This window comes from Argentina silus (genome assembly GCF_951799395.1).
Source record: "Argentina silus genome assembly, chromosome: 22".
Lineage (NCBI taxonomy): Eukaryota > Metazoa > Chordata > Actinopteri > Argentiniformes > Argentinidae > Argentina > Argentina silus.
The window spans coordinates 6,263,188-6,287,244 of NC_139676.1; the positions used below are offsets into that span (position 1 = coordinate 6,263,188).

The window sequence follows — 24,057 nt, forward strand, 5'->3', positions numbered from 1 at the left end:
TCATTTTAGTGTGGGTATTAATATACATAGATAAAATCTCTCACCAAACAAAAGGGAGTAAAAAAAAACATTGTGTGGCTTTATAGTTCATCATTAGGTAATTGAACTACAGAGGAGAGATTTGGAGGAGACATAAAGCACAGGTTTGTTTTAAAATTCTAAAATACACTCACTGAACACTTTATTAGAACACTATACTAATACTGGGTAGGTGAAGGAAATTCTGAAGGAAATATACACTTGGTTCAGTTTATTAGAAATATATTTTCAATAACATTTTGTTGAGAGGAAACATTTATTGGAAAAATCATGTTCCTATAAATAAAGCATATTGTAGCATATTGTCAACTCTGAGGTGATCTTACTTAGTTAGTTAGGCTTGTATTCAATGTGTGCTAGACGTAGCAGTTTAAACATGTCTATAACAGAGCAAACATTGATTTCAGTCAAGTACACCACACAAACACAATCTGTAGTTTAATATATCCTTTATTTTCTTAAACAAAATTTAAGTAAAAACTTTTTTTTTTTTTTTTATGTAGAAAGACAAATTTCCCTGTCAGTAGTTTGTTTCTGTGTCTCGTAGACTGCTAGGACATCTACTGTATTGGGTCGGTCTCCCCTACTGAATAAGAGGCAATGGAAACAGTCAGATATTACATCACTGAATCAGTACTAACTCATGAACTAACGCGCATAACTGAGTCAGTACTGACTCATGAACTAACTCACACTCAAAATCACTGAATCAGTACTAACTCTTGAACTAACTCACACCCGTCCACAAACAGCCCCCCCTCACCACCACCACCACACGCCCCTTAGACACTAGATCTGAATGAGTTGGATTGGTCTAAGCAACAGGACAGTGACAATTCCACGATATCCTATCAGAGCCCCACGGAGCGGTAGAGCTACTGTGAGTGATCGGAGGGGGGGGGGGGGGGGGGGGGGTTAGAACCCAGGTCTCCCACACGGAAGACAGACAGACAGACAGGCGTCTGTCGTTTCTGGACCGAGCCCCGACTCGGGTGACGCATTGAGAGAGACAAGGTGGAACATGGCGGTGTAGCGGTGTTAGAAGCACAGTTAAAAAAAAAAACGAGCGGTGTGTCTGTTACCAAGGCAGAAAGAAACAAAACACAGTGAGCAGGCGAGCGCGGCAACACCCTCCGGCAGTGTTTTCAACTAGTATTACCCCCTTTTTTTTTCTTTTTTTTTTTTTAAAGTTTTTTTTCGAAGAAGAAGAAAATAAAAACAGAAAAAAAAATTAAAATAAAAGAAAAACTAGAAAAAAAATATAAGAAAACTACGTGATTATCGTCACAAAATAAAAATCTCTTTGGCATAGATTATCAACCCCAAAGCATACACGCACGCACACACACCCCTTAAAACACCCCTCGACTAAAATCCTATGTGCATCTTCATCATCATCATCTTCATCATCATCATCATTATAAAACAGAAGTTATAAGCCCTATTAGATTGAGCCCCACAGTCAGTGATAATTGCATATATTACAATGAGAGGTGAGCGGAGGGACAGAATAGATTCTACTGAAAGATTCTCTGGATGATTCTTGTCTCGTCTTGCTCTGCTTCACCCCTTCTCTCCTTCTCCTCCCATCACTCCTTCTGTGTCTGAAAAGAGAACGGTCAAACTAATGTTTACATAATCATATTATTATGTGCACATATACGTGACACAGATTCAGAATACGATTGTGTGTTGAGGACAGTTACACTGGGTGACTAGGGTGGGTGTGTGTGTGTGTGTGTGTGTGTGTGTGTGTAGGTATACTGACCTCTGTCCTAGTAGTGGTCTTGGTACTGTTGCCTCATGTCGTAGGTCATGCCCCCCTGGTAGTCCTCGGGCATCATGCCCATCTCTCCCTCCATGTCAGCAGGGTAACCTCCATAAGGCTGGTACGCCATAGTGTCCAGCTCTGTAACACACACACACACACGACAGAGAGATGTCAATAGAAGATTTGTATCGAAAAATCCCATAAATCTGTCAACTCTTTCAGTATTGTTAAGTTAATGTGGTGAGAGAGTCTGGGAGGAGAGGCAGAGGTAGGAATGTCCCGGCGTCACGCTTATCAGGCTCCAACACGCAACGCCGGGACGGTCATGTTGGTTCCACGGGTTCTCTCTCTGTCTCTCTCTCTCTGTGTCTGTCTGTCACTCTGTCTCTGTCTGTCTCTCTCTGTCTGTCTGTCTCTCTCTCTCGCTCTCTCATAAGATTATAATATCAGATAAATCAGGGAGGTGAAATGTGAAGTCCATCGTCATGCAGTACGCGTATATGTAGAACACGACTCCACCCAGAGCCATTGTGTGTCCCAGTGTGGTGCTGGCTGGGAGGAATGTGCAGCCGGGGCACCTTTCTCCCCCAGAGAGAGTTACTCACCGTCTGCTGCATAGCCTGCCTCCATGGGGACACTGTTGTGGGCCTGGGGAGGGGGTCACCAGAGGGGAAAGGTCAGAGTGAGGTCGTCAGCTCTTCCATATATGGGCAACAGTCAACACTATGCTCTTGTCATTTGATGGATAGTAGTTTTGGGAGAAAGTGCTTCTACATTTAGGACATATTTACAACATGCACTGTACTTCATAGATGATGAAGTAAAATAATACTCTACGACTACATAACTCATGTACCAATGTTACAAGACATGGGTAAAGGCACAAAGTATGTATGGAACGTACATGTTTTAACTGGTTATATTGTAAATTATTGCGGTAATAGTTTGTCATTTTAAAACATACTTTTTGTTTTTGTTTTTAATTGTTCATGTTCTAAGCAGGGCTCCCCTGAGAAAAAAATGACCTTGATCTTAAGTGGGACACCCTGCATAAATAAAAAGGTTTAATAACAATAAATCATTTTATTTATTAATTTAAACTTTTGTGGCCACTAGAGGGTGGAAGAGGACAGGGCGTCTCACCATCTCCCAGGCGGCTGGGTCGTGTTTGAACAGGGAGTGTGTGAGCTCCACGGACACGCGCTTCTTGTAGTCGGAGTTCTTGTCCTCGGAGATGCGGAAGAGGACGGCGGCGGCGTAGGTGGCTGGGAGGGAGAAAGACAAACGACGTCAGAGATTCATTCCTTCTCGTTTGTATCAATCTGGTGGGTTTAAAAGCGAAGTTGACCCCCCCCCCCCCCCCCCCCCCCCAAGTATTTAAAAACTTTAAATCTGGATCAGAATAAACTTTTATCCAGGATCAGATCGAGCTGGCTGATTTTTTTTCCCCTTCTACGACTCAAAATCTGGCAGATAGATCTGGTCCTGGACAGCAAAAAGAAAAACCATCCGGATCATTCTGACCTAGATGAAACGCTTTGAAAATACTGGGCCCTGAACACTCTGGTTCTGTCAGTTTGGCATTCTGTCTAGTCTCGTCTGTGTGATTACGGTCCTATCATGTACTGTGTGATCTGTATCATGTAATATTATCATTATTATTGTTGTTGTTGTTGTTGTCGTCCTCACCGATGCCCTCGTTGTTGGAGTGCAGCAGCTCCATCAGGGGGGCGGAGGCTCCCTCGGCGTCAATCATCTCAGCTGACGGTTTGTCCAGTGCCAGCTCACACAGAGCCCCCGCAGATACACGCTTCACGTTCTCTACTGGGGAGTACAGCAACTAGGGAGGGAGGGGAGGGGGTGGGAGGGTGGTTAGACACACACATACACACACACTCAATTTGTATGTACACACACACACAGTCTTGCTCAGTTTGCTTGTTCTCAAACAAACACACACACACACTCTCTATGGAGAAGCTGTTACCTGTACAAACAGGGGGATGGTCTGCATGCTGGCGATCTCTCCTCTGTTAACGGGGTCTCGGGCCATGATGTGCAGAGCTCCTGTACAGCCCTCCACAATCTCCTCCATCCTCACACCATCCTGAGAGAGAGAGAGAGAGAGAGTTGAATTATACACAGATTGCACACTGTGTTTGATACCATACCTCATCCCGTTCTATGCATTACAATGAGCCTGTCGTCTGATTTCTACCTCCACTGCTTTACCTGGTAGGTCTGTGTGTGTGTGTGTGTAGACTAGGGTAAATGTGTGTCAGTTACCTGGTAGGTCTGTGTGTGTGTGTGTGTGTGTGTGTGTAGACTAGGGTAAATCTGTGTCAATTACCTGGTAGGTCTGTGTGTGTGTGTGTGTGTGTGGACTAGGGTAAATGTGTGTCAGTTACCTGGTAGATCTGTGTGTGTGTGTGTGTGTGTGTGTGTGTGTGTGTGTGTGTAGACTAGGGTCGATGTGTGACAGTTACCTGGTAGGTCTGCTGGGTGGCCGAGCCGTGTTTCTGGGCGTCCTGATGGGCCTTGAGCAGCAGCTGGATCAGGCGGGGGATGGCCCCAGCGTCCCTCAGGGGGACCTGGTTCTCTGGGCACAGGGCCAGGTTACGGATCAGACCAACTACAGCCTGGGGCGGGGGGAGGGGGAGAGAGAGGGAGAGGCAGGGTTAGAGACACGGATCAGACCAACTACAGCCTCGGGGGAGGAAGGGTTGGAGACATTTCAGCAACAGAAGTTGGAGTAGTTGTCTCTCTCCTTTCATTCATTCATTCATTCATACGTTCATCCCTCCCTCCCACATCTCCTTCCCTTTCTCTCTCCCTCCCTCATCTCCTTCCCTTTCTACCTCCCTCCTTCCCTTCCTCATCTCCTTCCCTTTCTCCTTCCCTTCCTCATCTCCTTCCCTTTCTCCCTCCCTCCTTCCCTCACCTTAATAACCGGCCAATAGTAAGGCTGGTTGAGCAGCTTGACGATGGCCGGGATGCCGTAGTACTGTCGCACGGCATTCTGGGCCAGCTCGGCGTCCGGGTGGCGCGAGGTCAGGTGGCGCAGGGCGCAGACGGCCGGCTCGGCCACGTCCTCCTTCTCGCCCGCCCGCAGGACGGCGTGGATGAGGGCCTCCACGCCGTTGCCCTGGGTGACCAGAGCCTTGTTGCGGGCGTTGTTGCAGGTGAGGTTGGAGAGGATGCCCGTGGAGCAGGTCAGCATGTTGACGTCATCAGAGCTCAGGAGGCCCACCAACACCTGGAGGAGGCTGTCCAGACCCTCCTATGGGGGGGGGGGAGAAGGGCGAAGGATAGGTTAGTTATTAAGTGAGCATGTTGATGTCATCGGAACAGAAGAGGAGACGGGAGCAGGAGATTTGGGGGGGATGGGGTAAAATGAGGATTAAAAAGAAGGGGGGGGGGGGGGAATGCAGGGAGGGAAGTAGCCAGGAGTGAGAGACACAGAGAGGAGGATGGGGGGGGGGATGAGAAAAGAGGAGGACAAGAAGGGATGAGGGGAGAGGAGGATGGAGGGATGAGAGAAGAGGTGGCCTCTCACCTGTTTGGTGGCGGCGTCAGACAGGTTTCTGAGGGTCCAGAGACAGTTCTGCATCAGACGCTGACTAGACCCGGTCAGGTGTTTACCCAGGGCCTGCATCCCACCTGGAGAGAGAGGGGGGGGGGGGGGGGGCAGAAACGTTAGATATCCCTATTGAGATATAAATAGTGCTTTTATGCCTCAATTGGCTATCCCTCAATTCAGGCAGGGGTCATTCACTCATCTCACACACACACACACACACACACACACACACGGTACCCACCGGCCTCGACAATGGCAGGCTTGTTGCTGGGGCAGACAGACAGGACTTTGAGCACCCGGCTGGTGGTCCACAGCAGCTTCTCGTAGCTGTAGTTCCTCATGATGTGGACCAGACCCTCAGGACCCCCGTTGGCCAGGATGATCAGCTGAGGAGGGAGAGAGGGAGGCAGAGAGGGAGGCAGAAGAGAGAGAGAGAGGGAGGGAGAGGTTCATTCAAAAGGTCATACGGAGTAACAAATCAAGGGCATTGCTTCTGTTGTTTGTTCACATAGGTTCAAACAAAACACCACATACCCATGTGGCTTACAAAGACACACACACACCCATGTGGCTTACAAAGACACACACACACACACCCATGTCCCTCACACACACACAGTCACACCCAAATCAGCATGTGTTCATACCATGTGCATATCCAACCATACACTCTTACACACACACACACACAGTCAATCTGAACCACACACCAACATCTATGTACATACAGACACATCTATGTACATACACACACACAGAAAACCACTCACCACTGCTCATACTCCACTCCAACACACACACACACACACACACACACACACACACACACACACACACACCTTGCTCTCCTGGTTTCCGTAGGACAGCAGCTGCAGACAGTCGGTGGTGATGGCCAGGAACTTGGGGTTGGTCTTCTTCAGCAGAGGGACCATCCTCTGGAGGCCGTCGGCCAGGCGAACCGCCATCTTGGCCCCCTCCTGGTGCAGCAGCAGGTTGTGGAGGGTGGTGATGGCGTAGAACAACACAGACTCCATGGGAGAGCTGAGGATGAGGAAGAGGAGGAGGAAGATTAGAAGGGTGCAGATTCCATAGGAGAGCTGAGGAAGAGGAGGAGGAGGAGGAGGAAGGGTTAGAACAACACAGACTCCAAAGGAAGGATGAGGAAGAGGAGGAGGATGATGATTGGAACGGCACAGACTCCATGGGAGAGCTGAGGAAGACGAGGAGGAAGATTAGAACAACACAGACTCCAAAGGAGTGCTGAGGAAGAGCAGTGGGAGGAGGAAGAACTGAGGAAGAGGAGGGACAGAAGGAATGAGGGAGGTAAAGGACAGTGAAGAGGAGGAATACCATTTTCAGAGAACCTTCTATTTGCTGGATGTTTTTTGCGGGTCACCTAACATTCTCTCAATTGGATATTCCTTCTACACTATACGTTCGTGTTCGCAACAAAGTCTACCGTACGCTAAGGAAGCTGACGGACTGATTTTACCCTAAATGGCTTTGGAGCTTGAAATTCAACGTTATCGATTGTCTGCCTGCCTGCCTGCCTGCCTGATTGAGTCTCACCTGAGCATGCGGACCAGGGCGGGTATCCCTCCGCATTTGAAGATGGAGAGCAGACCCTCCCTCTGGTGGGAGAGGTTGTGGAGGATGCTGGCTGTGGCGCGGGCCGTCTCCATGTCCCCCGTGTTCTGCATGGCCCGGACCACCGCCGCCACCATCTGGGGCGACTGCATCAGGACGCGGCGGGACGCCTCCTTGCGGGTCAGCTGGTTCACGATCAGGGCCGCCTTGTTGACCACCACCTGGAGGGAAACGGGTCAGGAGGTGAGAGAGAAGGAGTTACAGAGAAAGAACGTATACAGACACAGAGTCGGACAGAATACCTGGGAGGGCATACCTGGTCCCCAGAGAGAGAGAGAGAGAGAGAGAGAGAGAGGAGACACACCACACACACACACACACACACACACACACACACCTGGTCCTCGTCGTTGAGCAGCTTGGTGAGCTCGGGCACGGCGCGGGTGGCCAGCTCGGCGTCGTCCTGGTAGTTGATGAGGTGGACGATGGCGCTCTTCAGGAGCTGCGAGGGCTCGGCCAGCCGCTGCACGTTGGTCATCTGAGCCGGGTCCACCTGCGTCGACAGGATGGCCGTGCCCTCCGCCACCGTCTCGGGGAACATGGCGGCGCGCACTCGCTGGGCCCGCGTCAAGGTGTACTGGGACTCCAGGTCTGGAGGAGGGAGGGGGGGGGGGGGGGGGGGTAGAAAGGTATGCTATTGTAATGAATGTTACTTCATGTCATGCAGGTGTAGTGGTAGTAAAACAGTTACAGTAGTAGTAACAGTGTGTGTGTGTCCTACCAGTGGGGTCCTCTGCAGTGACAGTGGTGATGGTGTATTGTTTGCTGCTGCTGCTGTACTGTGTGTGTGTGTGTGTGTGTGTGTGTGTGTGTGTCCTACCAGCAGGGTCCTCTGCAGTGACGGTGTACTGTTTGGAGCTGCTGTACCGTGTGTGTGTGTGTGTGTGTGTGTGTGTGTGTGTCCTACCAGCAGGGTCCTCTGCAGTGACGGTGTACTGTTTGGAGCTGCTGTACCGTGTGTGTGTGTGTGTGTGTGTGTGTGTGTGTGTGTGTGTGTGTGTGTCCTACCAGCGGGTTCCTCTGAGGTGACAGTGGTGGTGGTGACGGTGTACTGTTTGCCGCTGCTGTAGTCGGTGCCATCGTCGTCCCGGACCGTCGTGGCTCCTGATTGGATGCCTGAGTCGCCGGCGTAGTACGTCTGCTGCCACTCCGACACCTTCACCATGCCGTCGGCGTCGTCCACTACGGAGGGAGCGAGGGCGTTACAGTGGATACAAGTGCACTCAGAAGGAAGTAGACACTTCTGTGCTAGCAGGCTACTGTACACACAGAATTAAGGGGGAGGGATCAGGTTGGATAATGGTGCACTTGGAAGTGCATGCTGAAGATTCACCCACTACAAAGTGAGGGAGGGAGGAAGGGCGTAAGTATGGATAATGGTGGACTTGGAAGTATACACTAGCTGCAAGACAACCAAACTGTAGGCTAACACACAACAACAACAACAACGACATGGAGAAGTGACCAAACGACAACAAAGGAAAGAGGAAGGAGAGGGAGGAAGAGGGGGAAGAAAAGAAGAGGAAGAAAGAGATGAGAAGTCAGAAAGTGGGGGGGGGGGGGGGGGGAGAGATGGAGGAGAGCCACACATGGAGAAGAAAGGGATAGAGAGAGACAGAGACAGAGAGAGAGAGAGAGAGAGAGACAGAGAGAAACGTGAGAGTGCTGTTAAAATAGGCCGGTACGTACTTTGCATTGCCATTCTAGCCTCCTGGGCTCAAACCAAGAAGAATGGAGAAAAAAAAAAACCTGGAACACACAAAAAGAAGAAGAGGAACGTTTAGTCACACAGAACAACAACTTCACATTTCCTACATCACAGACAGGCCTCCTACTGTGTGGCCCAAACAAACATCTTTGAAGTGACGCTTTTCGGGCTCTTTATTCTTCAAAGCCGTTTTGTTAAAAGGGAAATATATTCAGAAGCATGTCAGGTTTACCAGTAGATAAATGCCCCCTGCTGTTTAAATCACCTCCCGTTTAAAACACCAGGTATTATCTGCAGCCAGGGGGAGGCAGAAATCGGAGGACGGGCTCATTGTAATGCATGGGAGGATGGATGCACATAAGTGTTCCTCCTTCCGCTCCATGCATTACAAATGAGCCCGTCCTCCGTTTTCTACCTCCGCCAGCCTCCCCTGATCTACACCGCCCGGTGGGTGGGTGGGTGAGAGAGCTCGACGCAAAAACACCGCGAGTAGCCAGCAGGGGCTGCTGGGAGCCTGAGGGGCGGGGCAGGGAGGGTGAGGGGGGCGGAGAGACAGCTGCAGGGCAGGAATACCAACACGCCCCCCCCCCACCCCACGACCTCCGGCCCTAGGCCTCCGCCCATACAGCCATGGGGGAGAGGAGACAGGGCCTAACTGCCTCTGCTGGCGTGCGCTGACGCATAGTATCTGTATCGGCCCCCAAAACCGGTTAGGCAGGTTTCGACTGTGTGTGTGTGTGTGTGTGTGTGTGTGTGTCTATCGCTATCTTGCTCACACACACACACACTTTTCCCTCGCCACATCTTTACCTTTTTTTTTTCTAAACACACACACACACACACACACACAGCCTTTCTTCACATTCTCACTGGTCGATTTCAAAAAACAAACATCTCTCCCTTTCCCTCCGACAGTTCCTGTGGGGCTCCTATCAGCTCCTCTCTCTACACCATCTATCTGTCTCTTATCTCCGTTTACGGCTTTCTCTGGAAGTGAGCAATACTCTTCTCTTCTGGCACCTGACCCAGACCCACACACACACACACACACACACACACACACACACACACACAGTTCTGCAGTATTATTCTCTCTCCTCTTACTCTTTCTCCACCACTTAAATTATTCATCCTATAGATCTCTCAGGTATTCCACCCCCTCACCTGTCTCCCCTCTCTCTCTCTCCCTCCCTCTCCCTCTCTCCCCCCTCTTGTTCTCTCTTGTTCTTGTCCGATAGTCACCTCTCTGCTCAGTCTCTTATTTGAATGTATTACCATTAGACTGTAAATGCATAATATCTTTGGAAAAATGTGTGTGTACATATTATGTTCATGTGTGTATGTGTATGTATATATGAGTGTGTGTATATTACGCATATGTGTATGTATGTGTGTATGAGTGAGTGTGTGTGTGTGTCTTCAAAGACTTTACAGCACCATCAGCACTTCCTTGTTGTGAAGACCCGAAATAACCGCGGCAGGAAAGACCGGGAGGATGTCCCATATCCCCTCTACTCTGCGACTCCCGCATGGTCTCAATCAAGTCCTCTCCTCTCTGTTCCGCTGCGAGCGGCCACGCTGCATCTAACACTTCTGCCCTTTCAGAACGGCGTGTGGCGGTCTCGCTTGTGACATGTGACAGTCTCGTCCTGACGATGTCTCCAGTGTGTTTCAGATGAGATTCAGTCACAATGTTTGTGATGTTGGGGAGGGGGGGGGGGCGGGGGGTGGAACAGGGGCGACAGGATTCTTCGGGCACACTGCAGTGTGTGTGTGTGTGTGTGTGTGTACGCACATGTATATGTATAAGTATGTGTGTGAGAGAAAGAGTGTGATTGTTCATGAATATGAGTGTGTGTGTGTGTGTACACATGTATAAGTATAAGTATGTGTGTGTGGGAGAAAGAGTGTGATTGTTCATGAATCTGAGTGTTTCTGTGTATGTATGTACCTGTGTATGAGTGTGTGTGTGTGTCATGGGGAAGAGAACAGGACAAGTAGGAGGAATGACACAGGAGCTCAGCATGGGCATGCAGTGGCTGTATGGAGCCATTCTCCCAAAGGGTAGAGGCCAAGTGTGTGAAAGGATCTGCACGCACACACACACACACACACACAGGCATTCTTTTTCTGGCATTCATTTTCCCACCCCAGCTTAAGCCGTCACACATTTCTCCAAGGCTCTCTCTCCGTCCAGGTCTGACACTCGCAGTATAAACAGAGTGTAGAATGTGTTGATCTGAATTCAGGTCATGCTTAGGGTGTCCATCCGATGCTAGGGTGTCAACTATTTTTGCCTGCGCTTATTTCGGGAGCCATGTTGCGTAAATGCATATTGGTACGCTCTCCGTGTGTGTGAATGAGTGCGAAAAAGAGGGAGAATGAAAGAGAGAAAGGAGAGAGAGACAGAGAGAGAGAGAGAGAGAGAAAGACAAACAGGGAGAGAGAAAAGTACAGTTCAAAAGGAATGAGGGGAAGGCAGGCTTATCTGTTCTCCATCTTGTACTTGGCATGTTTCTCTTCCACAGAGAGAGAGAGAGAGAGAGAGAGAGAGAGAGAGATGTAGAGAGAGAGAGGGAGAGGTAGAGAGAGAGGTAGAAAGGTAGAGGGAGGGAGAGGTAGAGAGAGAGAGAGGTAGAAAGGTAGAGGTAGAGAAGTCGAGAGGTGCAGAGAGACAACCCGTGGAACCGACATGACCGTCCCGGCGTTGCGTGTTGGAGCCTGATAAGCGTGACGCCGGGACATTCCTACCTCTGCCTCTCCTCCCATCCCGCCCTGCGCCCAGACATTTGCATATTGTATGTGGATGTGACTTAACAGTACAAACACACAACCCCCGTTCTGTATCTAGGGGCTTTTCTAGTTTATAAATAGAAGGACGTCACAATCCTTTGTGTCCGAGACGTAGGAATAAGTCTTCTCTTTTGAGGAACCGCAGCAATGAGATGCTAATCATTCTTGAGTACCGTTACCATCAGCTCCAGATGAAAGCACTTTTGTGCAGGTGATTATATAAACGCTGGTGCCAGCGTACACAGCTAATCTTGTCTGAATCTGTCTAGAATTAGCCTGGGAGTTGCCCTGTGTGTGTGTGTGTGTGTGTGTGTGTGTGTGTGTGTGTGCGCCAAACAGTGAGCCTGCTAGTGGTGTAAGTTCTAGTACCACTCCCTTCCGTGCATGCCCTAGGGCTGTGTGTGTTCCTATGTTCCACTCGTTAGACCATCAAAAGCCCCTGTGCATTTCCCTAGCGGCTCAGATTGTAGTGGGAATGTGTGTGTGTGTGTGTCTCTCTCTCTCTCTCTCTCTCTATATTCCAAGGGGTCTTCCTGTGTTTTCTCTGGGGATGGGGGGGATGGGCGATAAGGGTGTGGCAGTGTGTGTGTGTGTGTGTGTGTGTGTGTGTGTGTGTCTCTCTCTAGGGCCTGGAAAGTCCTCATGCATGCTTATCTCAGTAACATTTGGGACAATAGTCTGGTGACTCACAAGCTAGTCACTCACCACACACTGCCATGGGGGTGCACTGCATGTGTGTGTGTGTGTGTGTGTGTGAGCCATCATGTGTTTCTGCATCTAGCCTGTCATCTCTACTGGGAACAGCAGAATGATGAGTCACCAAAGGGGGAGGGGGTGGGGGGGGGGGGGGGGGTGTCGGGGCGTTTCCAGATAGGCAGCTCTGTGCTTGCTGCTACAGGTACACACACCGACTCATCACGGCCACAAAATGTGCTGTCTTTCTCTGTGGCTCTAACCCCCCCCTCTCTCTCTCTCTCTCTGTTCAAATAAAGGTGTGACCCTCTTTTCCCAAGCTTGGGAGTGTCTAGTCTACTCCAATTACAGGTGTATTTGCCAATCATTACTTGCCAATTATCACTTTGTGTATTCCTGGGAACTACAAAGAAAAAATCAACGACAACTCCTCCAGATATGAAGCACAGCTTGTTATGCGGCCTCCTGAATAGTCCATCAACACATATGAGGTAAAACTGTGTTGAATGTGATGAGTGCAATGTGTGTTTCGAGTGAATGTGAGACAGGGTGTGTGTGTGTGTGTGTTTGAGTGTGTGTGTGTGAGTGTGTGACAGGGTGTGTGTGTGTGTGTGTGTGTGTAGTCTTTGTGTTTTCCTGGGTGTGGCAGGCGGGAGGTTCGGCCAACTGTTCGGATCTGATTGTTGCGACACGCTCCGTCCCTGCATCACCTTGGTAACAGAAACTCTGCTCACACACCGTCCTGAAGAGTTGACCTGGCTCTCTCTCCTGTCAATCTCATCTCCCTTTTACCCCTTTTCTCTCTCTCTATCCATCATCTCCAGTCTTTGCTTTCCATCTCTTCCCCCCCCCCACACACACACACACACACACACACACAACCCAGCTTGCAGGGCGTGTGTTTTTGTTCCGCTAGCTAGCTGCCTCTGGCCTGACCTCCCCGTGCCAGACTGTAGATAGCTGCAGAGATACCGCTGACGATAGCAGAGGGAGAGAGGGAGGGGGGAGAGAGAGAGAGAGAGAGGGGGGGGGGGGGAGGGTAGTCTCAACAGCTATGTTGCGAGTGTGGTGAAACTCACAAACGCTGAGATGATTTCCTCTTAAAAACAGTCACAGTCAGCTCAATTCCAGCCATAGCAGTATAAACAAACACAAACAACTAGCGTGCTCATGCTACATTGTGTGGCGGTCAGGAACTGTTGTTGAGGTTGTGTGTGTGTGTGTGCCCTGGAGTGGACTTTGCTCTTTGGCACATTCTAAGTCGTGTAGTGTGGTTAATGACTGATACGCTGTCACAGTTACTGTACCTTGGGTCTATTATCTACACACACACACACACACACACACACACAGCTTTGAGCCATAGTTTTCCACAAAAGAGGCACTCCCTAACCCTACCCTGCTCTGCTCTCCCCACCCCCTCTCCTCTTCCTGATAGCTGCCTGTGGGACGGTCTGAAGGAGACAGGAATGTCAGAAAAGCCCCAAAGTGAACGAGTACAGGCAGAAAGAACGAGGGGGAGAGTGAGGAGAGTCAGTCAGGAAAAGAACGAGAGAGAGAAAGAGAGAGAGAGAGAGAGAGAGAGAAAGAGAGAGAGAGAAATGCAGTTTGGCCCCCAGCGATCTAATCCTGGTGTGACATTCCACACTAACCCAGTACATTCACCCCGTCCAACACACACACACACACACACACAGTCCTGAACTAAAAACTCTCCCTTTCTAGCCTGTTCTCTTGCACAGACACCCTGGCGCACAGAGACTGAGTCAACAGGAACACTCATTCACTGTGTCAGTGGTTGATTAACAGTCTGTGCTGGTGGTGACGATGATGATGATGATGATGATGGTGGTGGTGATGATAATGAAACTGTCTCATTTCCATCAGCAGCCTCCCTTCCCGGGCGTGTCAGACAGGGTGGATCCTCCTCACACAACTCTGTCTACACCTGAACCAGGGTGTGGCAGTGAGCAGGTGTGTGTGAGAATGTGTGTGTGTGTCACTTGGTGCAGGTGTGAGAGACAATGGATCTGTGTGTATGACACTGTCACTTTGTGTGTGTGTGTGTGTGTGTGTGTGTGTGTGTGTGTGTGTGTGAGATCATGCTGGGTGTGATCCCATCTGTGGATTCAGATTCACACACCCATTCGCTCTGGGGGGTGTGTGTGTGTGTGTGTGTGTGTGTGTGACTGTCCTGAAGTGCATGTAGTATTGTACCGTCAAATCACTCAGTCAGCACCTCTCTTACACATCTCCACACACACACACACACACACACACACACACACGCTTCAGGCACTTTGAGGAACCAGCCAACCGGGTTTCTCTCGAGGAGGTTTGGCCTCCACCCCTAACTAACTCTAACCCAAAACCTCAACTAACCCCGGGCTATTCCGAACACCACCACTAGGGCGAAACAACTTCGGAGAATTAAAGGGGGTAAATATTTTTTTTGCTGAATTCCAAATTCGCAACCTAGCCACTCCCCCTTCCGCCGTGTCTGTACGTCTCGAGAGGCATTCGATAGGTGCTGGCAATGTGACGGACGTTCTCGCCGGCCTATCACGACCCAGCGTGACATAAGCCTATGAGAGGTGACTTTTCTGGAGAGTGTTGTAGCGCTAGGATAATCTTTGCCTTCATTTCCTGGCCCTGCATGACTGAAGGTAATCCTCGGGCTACGAAGCATGCCAGGAAACTCCCACCAAGACGCTTTCACATCCGAGACGGTGGCCCAAGACGTGTTGTACCAGGGGAGGCTGGTGGGGGAGGTTGAAATGGGAGGATGGGGCTCATTGTAATGCATGGAGAGAGAGAGGCTACCTAGCTGGTCTCTACCCCACGTCGTCTGCGTGATGTTTGATGCCGTTCCTCATTCCGTCCCGTGCATTACAATGAGCCCCGTCCTCCCATTTCTACCTCCACCGGCCTCCCCAGGCTAGGTAGACTCTCTCTACACAGTGTAGATATAGGCCTCGTAGACGAGAGAGAAAAGTGGTGCAAAGCATGCCAAAAAACCCAACCCCGATCGTTTCATATGTAGACTATTAATTCTCTGTTGATATCCGTGTTGATGTGGCCAGGTAGGTAGGTAGGTAGGCTCCCTCCCTCCCTCCCTCCCTCCCTCTCTCTCTCCCTCCCTCCTACAGGGCTGGTAGACGTAGGGATGGTCAGGGCTCGGAGGACACAGATCAAGCAGATTAAGTTCCATTACCACACATCTGTAAAGCTCCATACACCATCTGGGGATGGCAACTCATCTGCCCCCGACCCCCGCATGACACTGACGCACACACACACACACACACACGCACACGCACACGCACGCCGCCCGACATGCAACCAACTCACAGAACGCCCCATACCGCTACACAACCCGTTTCCCATTAACACACACTCATGCACACACACACACACACACACATCCCTCTTGGTCCTCTAAATGGCTTTGTGAGTGGCCAGCCGGCCGGCCGGCCGAGCCCCCGCTGTTAAGAGGCTGCGGTCAGTAAGTGGTCCCCAGACTTACTCTCTCTCACACACACAGAGACACACACACACACACACACACAGCTGTGGGCGTCTGGCAGGTGGTCAGGGTCCAGATACCCTGCTGAGAGCCAGCTTAACCCCCATTAGGACAGCAGCAGCCTTTCACCATTCACTCTTTCTCTCTCTCCATTCACTCTCTCACACTCTCTCTCTCTTTCTCTCCATTCCCCCCCCCCATTTACGCTCTCTCCCAGGCCCTCCTCCTCCCTTCCCTACTGATGTAATCGACTACTACTCATGCTAGTATTGGGGGGGGGGGGGGGGGGGGGGCTATGGAAGGCTGGGGAGGGTGGGGGGCTAATTGTTTAGCTGGTTGGTACAAATCAATAGGGGAGGAAGTGCAGTGGTGAACACACAGCAGCTAATGGATCCACTGAGGACAGGACAGGACAGGGGGCACACACACACACACACACACACACACACACACACACACACACACACACATACACTTCTTTCTTATGGTCAGACTTCATTACTCACAAAGCCAACGTCAGGCTTGGTCGTAAAAGACTGTGTCCCGGTCAGAGAGCGAAGGGCTTGACAGCATTTGTTACAACGACCGCGAGAGAAGTAAATCACTACTCACCGGGGGGAATCAAACCCTTTTAAAAAGAACTACTTTAACCAAGTCTGAATACTGACACGGTCGAGAAAGACACAGGGGGGGAAGACGCTGGGTCAAATCAGAAACTTCATTCGGACAGCGAATAAGTACTTAGTTTCGGGAGTAAATACATCAAAGCCGATGATAACAACTGGGATGATGAAACGATGCTCTTAGCCAGGCTGGCACGCCAGAAAGGATCACTCCTTTTTTTCCAGACGAATGAAAAATCGCATCAAAACTAGATTATGGTGCCATTTCGTTACAGAGCACTAGACCGACAAATTGAGTTTGTGTCAAAACAGTAAGAGACCAGGAAAGAAAAAGACCTGTCTCGTTTAGAGTGCATTTAGAAAGACAAAGTACCCACTTGCGAGAGTACATTCTTCAAAACCTCCAATGAGGACAGCCGCTTGATGAAAGCCTGCTCTCGGCTATTTGGGCATGCCAAAACCTCACTACGGCGAAGTAGTGCTTCAGTACACAACACGGCTCCCTGCTGGATAGGTTGCATGTGACACACACACACACACACACACACACACACACACACACACACACACACACACACACACACACACACACACACACACACACACACACACACACACACACACACACACACACACACACACACACACACACACACACACACACACACACACACACACACACACACACACACACACACACACACACACACACACACACACCCTGCGTGAGAAAGATACTTTATATCCATTTGTGTTGTAAATGCTGTCTTTGTGGGCATATCTGTCTCTGTGTGTGTGCGTGTGTGTGTGTGTGTGTTATTCATGTTGTTTCCTCCCTGTACATTCTCTCCCTCCCTCTGTAAATCATACAAAGTGTGTAAGAGCAGAGAGGGAGGAGGGAGGGGGGGGGGAATCAAGTTACATGGAGCTGACAGGGAAGGAGGGAGAGATGGAGGGAGGGAAGGAGAGAGAGAGGGAGGGAGGGAGGGAAGGAAGGAGGGAAGGGCCAAATGGGAGAGCCGTGAGTAGCAACAGAAAGTCTGTATCTATGTTGAAGGTTAATGAGTGTGTGTGTGTGTGTGTGTGCGCCAGGGCAGGGATCTTGAGTTAGGACTCCACCCATGGTCATTGGGATGGCTTCAGAAATGACTTACTTTGTGGAGATGACTTCGTCAAATGGGTCATTTCTTGTCAACAATTGGTAGGCTGGCTTTTGGTGTTTGCTCAAGTAAACGGTAAAGTTACAGATGGAAGTCGGCCAGTTCTTAGACTTACTGCCTGTGTCAACAGAGTCAACAGTGTAAATCAACAGTCAGGATAGCTCAGCTCTCTCTGACGCCCTCCTTTAAGTTGGTGTGTTGGTGTGTGTGTGTGTGTGTGTGTGTGTGTGTGTGTTTTGTCCTGCTTGGGCATGCATGGCCGTGCTGGTGATCGCTGAGGCGATGCGACAGATGATGAATATTTCAGAGAGATCGGAGGCAGAGGGGGAGGCGGGGAGCTGAAATCTGAAGGGAATCTGAAGAATATCACACACCCCCTGAAGAAGTTCAGCTGACAAGCAGGGAAAGCTTACCAGACGGCTAGAGAGGAGAGGATGGAAAAGATGTTGCGTGTGTGTGTTTGTGAGATGGAAAAGCTGTTATGCATGTGTGTGTGATGGAATAGATGTTGTGTGTGTGTGTGTGTGTGATGGAATAGATGTTGTGTGTGTGTGTGAGAGAGAGAGAGATGGAACAGATACTGTAGGGTTATATCTACAGCGTGTGCTCCCCCAGTATGTCACGCTTACCCTGACAGGGACACTGATGCAAGAGGGAGAAGGGGATTTCAGGCAGGAGAGAACCTCCACTTTCCCTTCTTCCTTCCGGACTAAAATGAGGTCACCGTGAACCGTGAAGGGTTCACAAGTCATATCGGTCGTCATGACGCCATGGTTCATTTGTCATAAACTGACAGACAACTTTCACACCTACGTGTACCGAGTCCTCGGCGGGAGGCTTGAGATTCTATTCCGATCGCGCCGTGCCCTGGGGGCCGAGACACTTTCCTGATCCGATCATAAGGCTAGGAAAAACTGCTGGCCCTAGACATAACAAGATAGACGTGTCATCGGATGTGAAAGTATTAGTATGTGTGAAGGGAACATAAGGGCTGTATGGGGCTTAAATGTTGCAGGCTGTGACGGGGGGGGGGGCAGGAGTTTGTCCTCGCGTCAGATCACTTGGTCAGGGAAAAACTGCTGGACGGCCTAGACATACCGGTTCACAGTTCATGTGAGATGAGTTTATATCTGTGCGAGGCTGAAGGCTGTTCAGCTCAGTCTGTCTAACGAGTCATTAGCCTTCCTTTTCCACCGCGCCCTCAATCCTCCCTTCTTCTTCCTCTCCTCCCTTCTTCCTCTCCTCCCTTCTTCCTCTCCTCTCATTGCAGGGTAATTAAGGGATGAGTAGGAGGATGAGGTGGTGAGAGAGGAGAACAACACCAGCCAGCAGAAATGACTCGGTTGGGGGGGGTCGGGGGGGGGGGGGGGGGGTCGGGAGTGCCCATTAGAACCGGTATCTTCTCTTGGGGAGAAGCTTGGCAGCTCCGGTCGTGACCAGCGGAGTTGGTGGCACCGAGATAAAGGCGAGCTGTCGAAGGCTGGCACCGAGACCGGCACCGCCCGGGTGAACACAGCTGGACCCCGTTCGCTGTCACTAAAGATGAATTATTCACCCTCAGACAGTTTTATGGATTTCTCTCTTTCTCTCTCTCTCACACACACACAGATACAAACACAGATACACACACAAACACAGATACACACACACACACACACACACACACACACCACTACAGCTAGATTCTTTATGAATGTTACATGTTAATGATTATTTCATAACTGACACAGTTTCACATGCACTAGTAGGGAGGGGGGGTGGAGGGGGGAGGGGGGGATGTTGACTGACTTGCTTGCTTCCGGCTGAGCTGACTCAAAAGATATGTTGTGCCACGGTTGGTTGGGTTTTGGCTGAGCAATGTGCTTCTCAGTGAGCTGAGTCTGATGGGCACCAGGGTACATGATCTCAAACAGTCTCAAATCCTGTCCTTCCTCTCCTCTCCTCGTCTCCTTTCCTCTCCTCGGGAGAGGCTGGCGGAGGTAGAGATCGGAGGATGGGCTCATTTTTATTCTATGCATTACAATGAGCCCGTCCTCCGATTTCTACCGCCACCGGCCTCCCCCTGGTAAGAACCGACTTGCTGGATTGCGGCAGTAGGTCACATGACCTCTTCTCGTGTACACACTGACGATGTGTGCTGTAAAACTGTCCAATAGGGAAAGTCACCTTGCATTGGAATGGCAAACATATATAACGATTGTGATGTGATTTCTGTCAGGGCCGTCATGGCCTTAGCTGTTTGATAGTGTGGAATATACACACACACACACACACACACACACACACACACACACACACACACACACACACACACACACACACACACAGCTGTCTAATAGGAAAGTCACCTTGAAGACAACACATCAACGATTATGATGTGTAAATGCTAAACTGTTGGATAGCAGATTAAAAGAACGGTGGGGGGGGGGGGGGGGGGGGGGGGCGACTTGGGTTGATTTCTGACTAGGACATTCTTAGTAGGATTTAGAATGGGGGGAGACGGTGGGGGAGAAAGGGGGGGGGGGGGGGACTAGTAAGAGTAAATCTGCTTTGGGTTGATAACAGCATCGTCTGGGAAGATGTGTTCTTTAAGCTGCAGCAATTTAACGGGAGATCACGACAGAGAGAGAGAGATGAAGCCGCTTCAGACTATCAGGACAGCACCCAAAGGCTCCATATCACAACTGACCACAGAAACCCCATCTCCCTGTTCCTCCATCCCCTCCTGGACACAAGGACACACAACAAGGTGACACACACACACACACACACACACACATTAAGAGCCATGTGCGGTCAGATTGGTTTCTGTGGTGAAACTGAGCCCTCAAAATGTGCCCTGAAATGTTCAGACGTCACCAAGAAAGAACGAGAGAGAGAGAGAGAGAGAAGGACGTCAAGACATGGGAAAAACAAGATAAAGCTGGACCACAGATATGAGAGACGGCAAAGATTAAAGCAGATGGAGGAAAAAAAAAAAAAAAAACTGACGCCAGCTCCTCATAGAAAAAGAGTGAGACTGAGACAAAGAAAAGAAAAAGAAAAGAAAGGAAGAAAGAAAGAAGGATGATGTGGTATATTATTGGGTAATCCCCTTTGTGAAGCGTAGGCCTATTTATACTGTGTAGGATCCCCTGGTCCCTGTCTGGCCTTATGTAGGACAATATCAGGGAATTAAGCATGACCAGGGGGAGGATTAGAGACTGTATCACCCCCCCCCCCCCCCCCCCGCCCACCCGCCCTAGCTGCAGCTGCATATCCCAGTATGAACCATATTCACACAACCACACGCGCGCACGCGCACGCACACTCACACAGGCAGGCAGCCTGCAGGCTGTAGCCAGAGCCCACCAGCATTCTAGGGAATGACCAACAGAATATACTGGCAGAGAGAGAGAGGGGGGGGGGGGGGGCAGCAGAGAGAGAGAGAGAGAGGGGGGGGGGGGGGGCAGCAGAGAGAGAGAGAGAGAGGGGGGGGGGGCAGCAGAGAGAGAGAGAGAGGGGGGGGGCAGCAGAGAGAGAGGGGGGGGGGCAGCAGAGAGAGAGAGAGGGGGGGGCAGCAGAGAGAGAGAGAGGGGGGGGCAGCAGAGAGAGAGAGGGGGGGGGGGGGGGGCAGCAGAGAGAGAGAGAGAGAGAACTCAGCTCAATTCAACCTGAGCTCAATTCAACCTGACATCCATTCATCAACATCAGCTGGGCTCGCTGGTGTAGAACGGTGCTGGACGCCAAAAACCGTGCCGCTTCTTCGGTCGGATCATTATAGCTCGTTTGGATGAAGCACTGTGTTGTGTATCAACACGGAGAAAAAAAGGGAAAATCCCAGTTCTGACAGACAGCCGTTCCAACTCTAATGTCATTCCGTTTGCTCGGCCATGTCGAATTTGACTTTCACAGATATTAAAAAGTTGGTCTTAGACCGGCTCCAAAATGACTAAATCGCATAAGTCAAGTGAAGGAGATAACGTCGTTTTGATGTCGCATGTTAAAGTGGATTTAGTCATGAAATCCAATGAGAAATCTGTGGTTTGGGAGTGTGGCACCACCGGGTAGTAGAACAGCTGTAACAAATGGCGTCTATAAAGAGGTTTTTAGATCAGCAGTGGGGGGGGAGGGGTCGGTGACCCTAACACCTATTTCAAATTGGGGTCGCCTGAGAAAATCCAACTAACCTCAATGACTTGACAAATAAGACTCAAATGTGTATTTCGTGTGAAGACAAAACAACGTCTGTGTATTGCACCTGTGCAGTGATTTGGGGTTCAAATCCAACCACTTAGAGCATCTTTTAAGCGATTAGCATTAGCCTGCAATCAAGATGTTGGACTCATGGGAAATGACTGATGTCAATTTGGGAATCTAAAAAGTTTGGGAACCCCTGTTTTAGATAATGCCTGTAATAGATTATATAATTAGACAAAACACCTGGACTTCCTACACTGCTCACTTGAACTGGGCTGCGTTCAACAGGACACAACTGCTGTTTAACAACTTCTCGTTTGGTTTCACTCGCAAAGAAACATCAAACGAAATGCAACCAAGATATATCTCACACAGAGCAGACACGCCTCTCTGACGTGTAGAGTAAGTCATGGCGTCAGGTCTACTTGTGACATTTCTATCTGCATCTCTATCTACTGTCCCAACGCCCTCCTGAACGTCACCCTAGTGTGAATAAGGACGTGGGTGTGGCGCAGGGGAGAGCAGAAATCGGAGGACGGGCTACGATTCCTCATTCCATGCATTGACAATGAGCCCGTCCTCCCATTTCGGCCTCCCCCAGCCTCCCCTGTTGTGCAGTCACTGGCAGGACAAGGGACGACACATTTTTGTATTGCTACCTCACCGTTTCTGATTATCACACAAAATGTTGTAATGCTGCCCCGGTCTTTATGCTCATCATGCATTATTCATAGTCATCCATGATGCATGTGTGAACCTGAACCATACACAGCCACTCCTCATCCATCAGTCATGCCCCACCCACCCCCACCCCTCCACAGTTTACTACCTGGGGATCAAGGCTAGAGGCTCTGGGCTGAAGGAGGCTGGTGGAGGTAGAAATGATAAAGAACCATTCTTCGTTTCATGCATTATAATGAGCCCTCCTCCGGTTTCTATCTCCACCAGCCTCCCCTGAGGTGATGTTTCCCCCCCCCCAAGGCTTATATAACGGATATAGGATCAGCTTTATCCCCCCCCCATCCTATCCTTTATTATCAGTGAGAAACATGTGAAGGTGAACCAAGATTAGCATTTGAGGGGAATTTCAACCTATTCTGTTAAACTCCAGGGCCCTCAGCATCCACTGGAGGGGGGGGGGTTGGTATGGCTGGTGATAATCCTAATATACAATATAAAAATGATCGGAAATTCACGGATCAATGTTATTGATTAAAAACACGTCAATTCACCATATAGCGTTGTTGTATTTGCCTTGTATTGATTTATTTCTCAAGTGTTTGGCTTTGGAGAGACATGATAATCTAGGTGTGGCAGCATTTCGTTCTGATGTGCAGCCAGTATCTGCCACAGCCCCGGCACTCCGATAAACACTTCCCCCTGCCAACAACTGAAATGATGGGCTCTCCCGTCTAAACAACCTGGTGATATCAATCTCCCTAATTGACAAACTGCAATTGCCATGCATTATTTAGGCAGGTGCAATCAACAACCCAATTAAAGGTTTCTGAGTTCAGTGTTAGACTTGAAATGTGTGGAATAGCAAAGCAGAATCTGCCAATCATTTATTTTTCCCCAGTTATGTAGGCTAAAGCTGTGAGAGGAAGTTGGATCCTGTGGATTTGACAATGGAGGAGGGTAGACGAACTTCGATCGTGTGTGTCCCGTTCTCGGGTGACACGGGAGCGCACTAATGACTTTTAGTACGAGTCTCCATTGGGATTCGAATGACGTCCAATTGAATCGATACTTTGGTCAAACGTTCGAAGATATTTTTTTGGGCAGAGAAAGTGTTTGGCAAAACCGTCCCAACATCAACATGTATTTGTCTATCTATCGATCGATCCTGTTAAATAGAACAAACTTGGTATTACACCGTACAACCACGACGAACGACGTTTGTGTGGCGACTGGTGCGGAAATGAGTGCGAAAGCAACATTTTATTCTATTCTGTCGTCAGGTTCGGACAGCGACGAATTACACTCACTGCGAGAGGTGAAACTTCATATGCAGAATATAAATACAATATTTAAACTGCAAGAAATGTCAGTCAAATACCGAAAAAAAAAACACAACTCAAGTAAAAGTGACAAGTAGATTAGAAACTATCCTATTCGCTGATAAGAATCCCAACTCCTCGCATTGATCGTCAAATAAAAAGGGAATGTGACCATGAAGTATTCTTACCTGTCGAAGTACGAAACTATCGTTTCGAATAATTCCAAGTCTACGTTGTCCCAAAAACAGACTTTTCCAAAGATATGGTCCTCTCTGCTGAACTGACGCCTACTGCTGCGCTGTCCGACGATCCTCGGAACAATGAGTAGAAGCGTCACC

General features: G+C 49.7%; 1 protein-coding gene across 2 annotated transcripts; it reads right to left on the reverse strand.

Moving 5' to 3' along the window:
- Positions 1-471: 471 nt before the first annotated feature.
- Positions 472-24,035, reverse strand: LOC310821747 (junction plakoglobin-like). 2 transcript variants are annotated; one of them, XM_083693937.1, is made up of 16 exons: positions 23,908-24,035; positions 8,727-8,786; positions 8,046-8,219; positions 7,375-7,628; positions 6,960-7,198; positions 6,230-6,431; positions 5,632-5,776; positions 5,367-5,470; positions 4,752-5,090; positions 4,297-4,449; positions 3,798-3,917; positions 3,500-3,650; positions 2,954-3,075; positions 2,416-2,458; positions 1,808-1,948; positions 472-1,643 (listed from the first exon to the last, which is right to left on the reverse strand). In XM_083693937.1, the coding sequence occupies exons 2-15, from the start codon at positions 8,737-8,739 to the stop codon at positions 1,815-1,817; spliced, it is 2,193 nt and encodes a 730-aa protein (XP_083550063.1). In that variant the 5' UTR covers positions 8,740-8,786; positions 23,908-24,035; the 3' UTR covers positions 472-1,643; positions 1,808-1,814. The 2 variants fall into 2 exon arrangements, with proteins under 2 accessions (XP_083550063.1, XP_083550064.1); XM_083693938.1 differs by having other exon boundaries at positions 8,727-8,782; positions 23,906-24,026.
- Positions 24,036-24,057: the final 22 nt, after the last annotated feature.

Coding starts and splice junctions, on each gene's coding strand:
- LOC310821747 (XM_083693937.1), bottom strand. Junction 5,091..5,366: donor CTGACGCCGCCACCAAACAG/GTGAGAGGCCAC, acceptor CCCCCCCCATAG/GAGGGTCTGGACAGCCTCCT. Junction 3,651..3,797: donor CCATCCCCCTGTTTGTACAG/GTAACAGCTTCT, acceptor CTCCCTCCCTAG/TTGCTGTACTCCCCAGTAGA.